The sequence below is a fragment of the Monopterus albus genome, unplaced genomic scaffold, assembly GCF_001952655.1.
Source record: "Monopterus albus unplaced genomic scaffold, M_albus_1.0 scaffold292.1, whole genome shotgun sequence".
NCBI classification, from domain to species: Eukaryota; Metazoa; Chordata; class Actinopteri; order Synbranchiformes; family Synbranchidae; genus Monopterus; species Monopterus albus.
In genome coordinates this window covers 325,609-336,567 of record NW_018128172.1, presented here as the reverse complement: position 1 = coordinate 336,567, position 10,959 = coordinate 325,609, and the positions used below count along the sequence as shown (strand labels likewise).

At 49.6% G+C, this 10,959-nt stretch overlaps 1 protein-coding gene across 3 annotated transcripts in view; it reads left to right on the top strand.

The window, feature by feature from the left end:
* Positions 1-30: 30 nt before the first annotated feature.
* The window catches only part of tlcd4b (TLC domain containing 4b), a 16,523-nt gene continuing 5,594 nt past the window's right edge, over positions 31-10,959 (top strand). The window contains exons 1-3 of one of the 3 annotated variants that reach the window (XM_020623095.1): positions 31-123; positions 3,204-3,356; positions 6,619-6,708. In XM_020623095.1, the coding sequence (XP_020478751.1) occupies positions 3,211-3,356; positions 6,619-6,708 (236 nt within the window). In that variant the 5' untranslated portion in view covers positions 31-123; positions 3,204-3,210. Of the gene's footprint in view, positions 124-317; positions 869-2,929; positions 3,357-6,618; positions 6,709-10,959 lie in introns of those variants that run through there. The other 2 variants (XM_020623096.1, XM_020623094.1) reach the window with 2 other exon arrangements.

Sequence of the window (10,959 nt, the reverse complement as noted above, 5' to 3'; positions counted from 1 at the left end):
CCTGCGGTGGCAGCAGCTGGGTTCCCGACGTGCAGGGGGTTCCACCGGCTCGTCCAGCGCCGCCTGGCTGCTGCTAACGTGGCCGATATTACAGGCATCTGACTCGCAGCTCGCCATTTCCAAGTAAGTGCCTGCAGTGCTTTATTACGCGCTTGCACCCACTGCAGAGACAGCGAGCCAGGAGCGCAGCCGGGTGCCTCCTACACAGCCCGCACCGAGAGCTGCGCACGCTGTGGGCAGGCTGCAAATCACACACAGCTGTTTGGTGTTAGGCAGTGTGATAAAGGCGGATTTGCGTCGCTCTGGTCACCGCCAGTTGTTTGCCCGTATTCGCGTCCAGAGCTGCACCCAGAGCGGGTCTGAGCCTCTGCTCGGGTGTAGCACTGCGGAACACGGGGGCCGCGTCCATTTCCACAGGAACAGGGGAAATGGAGCCGCTATTATTGATGTTTGGTCGATATGTCACGGGGTCGTGGTTTGCTGACAGCAGCAGGATGGTCCGGCGACACAAGTCAAGCGTGGCTCCCAGAGCATCTGTCCTGCCGGCCTGTCAGCCGCAGTGAGGCTGCTCCCCGGGGCAGAGCGGAGCTGCCTGAGGGATGCCAATGAATTATTCAGCCACATGCTGCATATGATCAGCGAAGCCCGGGACTGTGCAGCTCTGCTGCTGGGGACAGTGAGGGACTATCAGGGCGGAGGGTGGCTGCGATTTGGCTGCGTGAGCCTTCCTGCAGTTTGTTGTGCAGAGGTTTCCAGAGCAGACTGTGTGTGAGCCGGGCAGGATCCTCATGGCACAGTGTCGCACAGGACGCTGTGCGTTTTAGACTGACAGTAGAAGACGACGTCAGCTGCGTGGCTGGAGCTTCAGGTGCTGCCAGAAGCGAAACTGCTTATGTTGAAATCACATAACACAGCTACACCGCATCAGTCCTTTGTCCCTGCACCCGCTAATCCTCACCTTGCACAATCGTAATCATAAGCTCTTCAGTAAGAGGTGGTTTGAAACGACTTCTGTGGTTTAATCTGGATTCCGGTGCGTTTACAGGCCAAAGTCCAGAGACTAGTGCAAAGGACAGGTCGTGATTAAGATGCCTCATAGCAGCCGGAGCCTTTTGGTTCAGACTGAAGTGCTGCAGGTTGACAAAGGATGATGTTATGAGAAGAATTTGGCTCTTATTGCAGTTGTATCCGCTTTTGTGATCTGAGAAGGTTGAAACTCAGACTGAACCAGATGGCCATCATCTGTGCAGCAAAGTGCAACAAGCTGCTGGGATGTCGGGCTTCAGGATGACAAATGTCTCATAGGCTGCCCAACAGGGAGTGAGGTGGACAGAATTGAAATGCACTGCACCACACTACAGGAGGAAGTTTAGAAAGACTATGCTGACACGGTCTGAGGCAGCGAGAGCCAGATGACAGCCGGTCACTGTCATCACGGCTCCAGCCTGCACTCAGTGGAGCAGAGAAGGGACCATGTGATGAATTGATTTTTGGTACAGTTGGATTCAGTATATTCAGTGTATGACCAGCTGCAGAATACGTACACAACAGAAATCGGCTTTAATCACCAAGCATGTTTAGCCTACAAGGAATTTGTCTGTGTCTCAGAGTCTCGGCAGGTTTTGGCAACAGGCACTGACTTGTTCTTTTAGATTGTCTTATTTACAAAAGTATCACGTCGCTGGTGCATGGACACCACACGATATATATTGCTAAACAAGAGGATACATGTTGTGACGTTTTTGTATGGCGATATATTGAATTTGGATGTATCGCCCCCATGCCAACTGTGGAGGTAAACAGCATGGAGGGAAACCTGACCCTCTGTCTCTATGAAACAGAACCTGTGAAACAAGTCACCACCACTGTTGGTGTGTGTGGTGACTCAACCCAACACACCCCAGAGCTGCAGGTCTATGTGAACACAAGGTCACACTCGTGGACAGATGTGAGGCCACTGGCTCCCACTCTCCTACTCAGGAGCCAGACTCTCCAGCCATGTCCACGTCCCAGCTGCAGTTTCCCAGATCTGGTGTGTCCACAGCAGTGTGAACAGACCAGATGTCCTCAGATCAGATCTGAGCGTTAAGGCCTGAGACGTTGACGCAGCTTTTGTGGTAGTTCTACGTCTCCGTGCACGATTGTATTCATGTTTTCTTGTTCTGTGGTCATTTTGCAGCTCTCTGTAGTTGTGGTTGTTTGTGTTGCCTTGTGTCTCTGTAGCCGTTTGACTTTCCATCACCAAATGCTAACACTCCATACAGATGCTCCCTCCTCAGGTCGTCCACCTGGTTGTTGACGCTGCTCGTCGTTCGTTCTGTTTGTGCACGTTTGCAGCAGGTAGTTTGCATGTCTGCATCTGGGCTGTGTTTGTGTTCGACTGGTCCAAGACTCAGGCAGCAAACACTTAAATCTGTGAGGTCAATCAGTGTTGGCGTTAAGGAAACCAAGTAGACGGACCCGGTAAATCTTCCTCAGCCTGTGTCTCGGCCTCTCAACCCTCTTGTCGTTCCTGACTCAGCCTTTGTTTCCTTCTCAGGGGTTGTTAGTGTGTCGCTGTAATCCTGTTACAACATACACATCACAGTGGAGCCTTTTATGCCAAATCTTCCTTAAACTGGAGGTTCAGACCTTTACAGAACACATTGCCCCTCGAAACGGAGACAAAACTAACATGTATACAAAGACCAATACATAACAAACACTTCAAACATTATGATCCCGCTTCACTACTGCACTGTGTTCAGCCCTGCACAATTTGGCAGTGTGCACAGGTGGACCAGGCACGTCTTTATTTTGGGTGCTGTGATTTTGATGCTCATTGCTGTTGCTATACCTGAATTTCCCTCAGGATCAATAATCTGTCTCTATAAAGAATCACTGGGAGTAAATAAGTAAACAGTTCGGTTCCATTTATGTTTTCTAACAGAAGAAACCTCCGGCTCTGGGTGGGCGACCAAGATAAAAGTGCAAATATATGACAGCCGCAGATGAAGTGTACGACAGCAGTGACGCTACAGGGTCGTCGTCTTCCTTCTGACAGTGACGGCTGATGTTTCCAGAGTGAGACGGGACGCCGACTCCCGTGTCCGCTGTCCTCAATCAGAGCAGGGTTACACCAGTGTTTGCCTAAATGTTTCTCCCTCTCCTCCTCTTACCCCCCATGACTGAACCGGTCCATGCCCCCCCCTCGATGTGTTTAGGTGAGTGATGGAGACCAGAGAGTTGGCCGTGGTCGCCAGCAGCTTCGTGGGCTTCCAGCTCCTGTTCTCAGTGGCCAGCCCACGGCTTTCCTCCACCATCACACCAGGTTACAGGCAGCTGCCGCCCCCCAAGCTCACTGAATGGAACTCCAGGTGAGTCACAGACACCCATCATGTGCTGTATAGTGTAGGTTTACATTGAGGAAAAAGCAGCTAAACTACGACCACTAGATCACTGATCCTTTTGTACTACTGACTCTTACTGTATTTTGATATTGTGTGTACTTGTAGCCTGCTGCTGCTAGCGGAGCCCCGTGCAGACATGTGACTCTGCTGCTCCGTCAGTCAAAGTGACGTCTTTCTGTCACTCAGACAAATGTTCCTGCCGGGCTCCACCTCATGTTTGTTAGACCTGCCTTGTGTGTTCAGTTGTAGCGTGCGCTGAAGATTGTCAGGGGTGGGGAAGTTAGTGGTCAGTTCATTAGGAACCCCGTTCTATCTGAACTAATGGTAAATCCTCCTGGTGTTGCGTCACCTGTCTGATCACTGTGGAGGCTGCAGGTTGTCGTCTTGCTGCTCAGGACCAGCAGCTCCATAACTCATGTATGTTCAGGTGTAGCTGAAGCCGTCCAGATCCTAGCACATCGGATGTGATTTACTTAGTAAATGGCCAAACAACAGTGCAGTCGCGCTCCTTAAATGTGTGTTGTTACTGGGTGAAACTACCAAGCCTGGCCAACGGGGGTGGGCCGCTCGGCTGTAAAACACTGCAGGAAACTGCTAGGGTTCATCTCAGTTACAGGTTTTAGGAGCAGAAGTGATGATGTAGGTCAGACCACAGTGCTGCATGTGGAGATCCATGAGGAGCCAGCTGTTGCAGCTAGGAAACACACTGGGATCTCGCACTCGGCGAGTACACACAGTGGACGTTTCCTCCTGGACACTGGGTAGACCTGAGTGATTCACCATTTTTCTGTGAGTCGGAGGCCCTTCCTAGAATGCTGTGCTTGTGCAGTGGTGTTGTATAAAGTCTTGACATTCAAACTGAACTGAGCTGTGTTTTTGGAGATGCAGCTCTGTTGTAACAGACCCTTATGTGGCTCCGGCCAGCGCTGCCTACAGCTGCGATGTGAACGGCCCCTGGAGCGCAGAGCGGTCTGCAGTGACCTCAGGATGAAGTTCACAGGGCAGTAATCAGCAGCTGTTACAACTCTGTTACTGGCTTTTCCTGTTTCCCTTTCTGTCCCGATGTCTGTTTCCACTGCTCTCACGTTAAAGCTTTGTTCACTGCCGTGTAGTTTACATGAGCTTGTTCGTCCACGTTGGGAGGTCTGGGCCGTATTGACTGAGGAGCAGACCAGAACAAGCCACAGGCCAGCACTAACTGGGCGCCTGTTTGTTTTTACACACATGATCAGGACGGTCAGAGAGCGGCTGTGAGGTTGTTGACCAGTCAGCTGTACCGCTCAGTTTGACATTTGACTCTGATTCAGCAGTAACACTGAGCTCGTCCACTCATCTGTGGAACCAGTCGTTATCCAGGCCCGAGGCCAGCAGCTGTAGCCACAGCAGAGGACAGAGCTGCTGGATAACACTCCAGAGGTCAGCAGTGCCACTGCATTAGGGCTGACTGGGGGAATAAAAGAAGTTACACTCACATGGATGCAGGGGGCAACATGGTGCGATTAGTTTTTCTTGTTCTCCAAAGATCTTCTGAAGTGGCCTGAACACAGCAACTGGTTTCACTGGGAGCTGGTGGTGATGTTGGTCACAGCTGGTTTCACAGCTGTGTTCAGTCTAATCACCAGTCACTGAACGTGGACAAGAGGAAGAACAGCAGAGAGCTGTCTGACGAGCTCAGGAAGGAGAGAGTCAGCGGGCGTGGTCGAGCTAAAGGCTACAGACCATCTCCGAGCAGCTGGACGACCCTGTGACCACAGCTGCCGAGGGTATTAACAAGAGCTGGGTCCATGGCAGCGTAGCTGAGCTCCCTGGACGAGAGGAGGAAACCTGAGCCCAGATGGACCAGACAGATTGACCTGCAGAGTTCCACTGCAGGAAAAAGACACAGGAAGACTTCAGGTCCAGGCTGAGCCCCGAGATCCGGGTCCGACAGGGTCCCAGGTAGCAGATGTGGCTCCGTGGAAGAGGAGCCCACTGTGGAGAGACAGAGTGGAGTCGGTTAGATGCTGCTGGGAGAACGTCCTGTGGACACATGGAGCCAGATGCAGCTGTTTGGACACAGCAGCTCCGTGTTCGCAGGAGAAACACTGACGCTGTCCCACAGGACGGCAGCATCCCCACTGTGGGACATGGAGGAGGTTCAGCTCTGCTGCTGCCTGGATGAGACCAGCAGGCGGTGGAGGCGTTCAGCAGAGCCTCTGTCTCAGTCACAGCTCACAGTCCTCTGCAGGAGAATGAGGCAGAACACTTTGGAGCACCGGGACCGATGGGAAGGAAACAGTGGACTGTCTGGAGATTGAGTCCTGATGCGAGTCCAGCTGAGCGTCTGTGGACGGAGCTGAGAGTCACGTGGAAGCTCAAAGAACTGGAGCTGTGATGGGGATGTCTCATTCAGAAATATTAGGTCAATGTCCCAATATTTGTCCATTTTAATGTGTGGTGGTGTTTTAAAATACCATGTTCCATTGAGAATCGAGAGCAACGTGTCTGTTGTGTTAAACCTGGAGCACAGAGCAGTGCATGTTGGTGTCTCTTCCAGCCTGTTCCAGAGATCCGACCGTATCGGTGACGTGTGCGGTGCAGCTGAGACCTACTGCAGCCACCCTCTAGTTTAGCGATGATCCATTAATTACAGTTCCTGTTGTCTGCCTCCATCAGAATCAGCTAAATCGGGATAAAAGTAGAGTATTCAAAACTAGAGACCTCTATGATTCTGTATAATCTGTATGAGGTTTATTTACAGGTGTTTCACTGAGGGTTATTGTCCAGTCATACAGTCATGGTTTAACTGTCCATCAGAGCAACAGCCTGGGGGAAGAAACTGTCCCTGTGCCTGGTTGTCTTAGTGCACAGTGACCTGTAACGCCGTCCAGAGGGGAGGAGTTCAAACAGATTGTGTCCAGGGTGTGAGGGGTCAGCAGTGATCCTCTCCACCCTCCTTCTGACCCGTGAGGTGTACAGGTCCTCCATGGAGGACAGGCTCACACCAATGACCTTTTCTACAGTCCTGACTGTCCGCTGAAGTCTGTACTTGTCCTGTTTGGTTGCTGAGCCAAACCAGACAGTGATGGAGGTGCAGAGAACAGACTGGATGATTCCTCTGTAGAACTGGATCAGCAGCTCCTGGGGCAGGTCGAACTTCCTGAGCCGGAGCAGGAAGTACATCCTCTGCTGTACCTTCTTGCACCAGCTCAGTTTACTGATTTACCCATGTCTGTGTGTCCATCCCCAGGTTGGTGTCGACTGTGCACGCTCTGGTTGTTGGCCTGTTCTGTCTGTACATCCTGTGGTTTGATGACAAAGTCAACGCCAACCCCGTCTGGTAAGAGGAACAGAAAGTTGATAAGTGCGACATCAGCAGCACTGTAACATAACGAGCTCATCCAACAGAGTTTGATGTATAAACACACAGACCTGGCGTTGATGACAGACTCTGGCTCGTTAGGCTCCGTCATTTTGTCAGAAACCTGTTCTCACAGGGTGAAGGAGGAGACGTGGTGCTAAAGAGGGGAGGCGGGCGGAGTGAAGGATGGTTCAGAGTGGGGAAGGTTGGGAAGATAATGATTTTCCCTTCAACAGAATGAAAGAAAGGAGGAAGGGGAAAGGATCTGATGTGTCCGTGTTAATGTTGGCACCTGATTTTGATTCAGTCGTTTGATGAAAATGTTTCATCAGATTTATTCTTTTTTTTCCTAAGTGACATTTCAGCCTGTTACCTACAACACTGTGCAAACCTCTTAGTTAGTTTAGCTGTTTCAGCAGGTTGTAATGATTTATGGGTATTTCTCAGTCCCTTTATTAAGAAATAACCAGAAAATGCAGGAAACGTGCACAGTATTCAAAACCAAAGTGGCTCCTCCAGCCCCAAGCCAGAGTTTAGTGTGACCTCCGTCTGCAGCGTGAGTTCTTCTGAGGAGACGGTCTTGAAGTCCTGAAGCCACAACAGAGCCTCCACCGTGTGTCACTGAAGGCCGCTACACTCGTTCTCCCACCTCTCTCCAGCTCTTTTTCTCACATGTCGACGACTGGACCCGAACATTTCAGACTTCCACTCCTCGCTCCTTCGTCCTCGTTTTCACTGACCTTCGCTCTGGTCTCTGGGCGTCTGCATGTCTCAGCCCTCTCTCCCTGTCCCCCTCTGAAGAAGTGGTCTCTTGACTGCCGTCCCTCCACCAAGGCCGTTCCTGGTGTCTTCATTTTTATATACTGTTTACTGATTTCTCATATTTTCTATTATATTCTGATAAACAAATGTATATAGTCATCCTACTGTGGCTACAACAACACATCCGAAGGCGGCCTAAGACTTTTGCACAGTGTTCTCTAAGCATTTTGAGCCTCCAGCTGTTTCCATCATTCTGTATGGTTGCCAGGGATACAGCTGTGTCCATCTTTGTCCTGCACAGTTACCATGGTTACAGCCGTCTCCATCTCAGATGTAAATCAATTTGATTCAAAGGCCTTGATTTTCCCCCTGGGGGCAGTTAAACGCAGTACAAAGTGTAGATCACAAGGTCATAAATTGTAGATGCTACATTTTAAAGCACATCTATAATAATAAATACCACGCTACAAGTGCAACAAATAGCTAGTTTACAGTGTTTAAAGAAAAAACTGCTCCATAAATTATCAAAACTAAATAAATAATCCAACAGTTAATGGCCAGGGCCATGTATGAGTTATTGTATGTGGAGTGAATAATAATTAGAGGAGAAGGGGAACGCTATGACAACCCAGAGTGTGAAGAGGAGGGTGCCTCGTCATAGTTCTTGGTCACTTTTCTTCTTTGGTTTACATGCCGTTTGTGTCATGAAACACAGGCTGTCAGTGGCTCTTTGTAGCGCTGCAGCGCCGTGTTGCTTCAGCAGGTCGGAGCTGTGCTTCTTGTCCTCGCCGCCCCAGCTCTGCTGCCGCCGACTGGCTCATCTGCATCAGCGAGTCCTGAACAGAAGAACTGGCCGTTCTCTCACTCAGCCTTTTAAACCACTTCTCTTCAGATTTCTCTCACCCAGCACTTCCTTTCCACTCTGGCTCTGTCTCAGCAGTCAGACCAGAGTCCCACCAACAAGGTCCCTTTCATAGTAAACAACAGCAGCCTAGTCTTCCACCCCCCCCAGCACCACTCACCACCCGCCCTCCACCCTCCATGAGCCTCCTCTGCCTGTAGCTGATCCCCACACAGCTCACTGTCATTGTCCCTGTCGGCCACTGCCAGCATCGCTGACGGAGTGACAAAGGAATGGGGGGGGCTTCCCTTGTCCTCCTGCTAACAGCCTTCGCTTGCTAAGTGTTTAGACTGTCAGCCCTCCTCTCCAGTCCTCCTTGTCTTTGGTTTTTACAGCAGATTTAATGTCAGTTCCCCCTCAGAGAAGCTGAGAGTCTTCACCCAGCAGCGTCCTAGTGGCTCAGAGCCACAGCAGTGTTCTCACAAGCTCGGCTGGTGTCACGGTATCATTAAGACCTGACACAGCAGCATCGTTCCTCTGCTCTCAGGCCAGAGGAGCCTGCTCTCCTCTCCTCTCCCACTCGGGTTCTTACCATAATCCATCCAGTTACCAAGCAGCCCATCTCAGTGCTGCGTCTGGACTTAACCAGCAGGTCCGTCCAAGGAGAACTCAGGACCAGAGCTCAGGGCTGGGCCACAGGGACCGAAGAGTTTGTCACAGCATTCCGTTGTAACAGCTGTGCAGCTTTGCTCAGATGAGTGCTCACTGCACAAGCTTGTTTCAACATGATGAACGGCGTCTGTTCATGAGGACGTGCACTTTCCACGCTCTCGCAGCACTGTGTGCCTGAGCTCCATGAAACGCTGCCTCCACAGAACTCGAAGGCCTGTTGTTGGACATCAGTAGAGGAAAAACCTGGCCAAGTCTGCAGAGCAGCTTCACCTCCCTGACGGTGCAGGAGAAACAAAGTTTATCACACGTCGCAGTGTGTGTGCTGCTCTCAGTCAGTGTCAGGGTAAGTGCATGGCGACTTAGCTTATGGCAGTACACGAGAGCAGAGGAACATCACGGTCCCCACACACTTTATTCAGAAATGTAGCTCTTATTGTTTGGGTAGAAATAAGACGAAAAGCTGTGATGCTGCTCTTTGTGCCCACACGCTGATTGAGCTGTCAACCGTCAGCAGATACTCGATCCTAAAGCAGTCGGATCGGGGCCAAAAACACCCCTCATCTTTAATAAGTCAAATTGGACTACTCATTTAACCTCCCAGTGTGTTCAGATTGGGTTAGAATTCCTGTGGGCTGTGAAGAGAAGCAGACGCTCTGTGCACCACTGAAGCACTTTGGCTTCAAGGACCATTTTAAGCACAAGCCACTGTGTGAATCACAGCAGTGCTTTTATCACGAAGGCTCCTTATCTGTTTCTAGGCCGAGTTCCAGTGCGCTCGGCAGGTTTACAGTACGTTTAATTAACTGAAGCAGGATCACACTGGTGAGATTATCAGGAAGCCTTTGGACTGTGTGACAGCAGCCTGCAGACGCTCTGGCTGTGACGCTATCACTTAGTCTGGCTCTGATCCAGGCCCGTGTGCGGGGGTAAAGTGATACAGCCGATCAGTTCACAGGCACAGAGACATTGGATTAGACACAGAGTCCGAGGACAGACGGAAGCTTCTCTAACAGTTCATGGGGAAACTGTTTTTGGAGCACATTGCTGGCCACTGCTTCTCAGACAGATGACAGTCTGAGGCTGTCATTGCTGATTGGTATCCAATAAAAACACAGCAATGCTCCGGTGAACACAAGACGATCATCAGAGAACAGAAACATTTGTGTGAAAGCACAGAGCTGTCAGCCAGGGTGACCAGTGAGAGGCTAAAGATGAGAGATGGGTTTAAAAGATTCACAGGGAAGACCTGAGACTTGGGCTGGATGTCACTAACATCTCCATTTGATTCATGATTTGATTTGATTTGATTGATTTATTGTTTCAAACATGTAACAACAGTCAATATGTAACCACACATAATTCCAGACATGTCCACAAATATATTTTCAATGTGCTTATACCTAGTACATGCTTGAACGGAGTAGGAAGAAGTCAGACTTATCCAGTCCTACCCCATGACATCATCTTACATCATTGGTTTGCAAGCAGTATCTCTACATAGATAATTATCTTCTACACCACACAAGTAATATACTAAAGAATTATTACAAAGTGTTAACATTCATACGCCACACCCACAATGTTCCATCTAATAATCATTAAACCTGTTCTTGCATATATCTTGATTGACACATACCTTTATATTTATATTTAAACTCGTCAATTCTATTACTATTTTTTATGTCTACACTTAAATTATTTCATAGTTTTACCCCACTTATGGAAATACAGAATCTTTTTTTGGTTGTACGTATAGCATGAATTTTTAAATTTAACTGACCCCTTAAATTGTATCCCCCTTCCCTTTCATTAAATAGTTTTTGAATTCCACCAGGTAATAAATTGTTCCTGGCTTTATACATAAACACAGACGTCTTATCAGTCAGTTAAAGCAGCAACGTCTATAAAGCCAAAATCCCAAATACTATACAACGTAACAAGCACTTCCCTGCTGC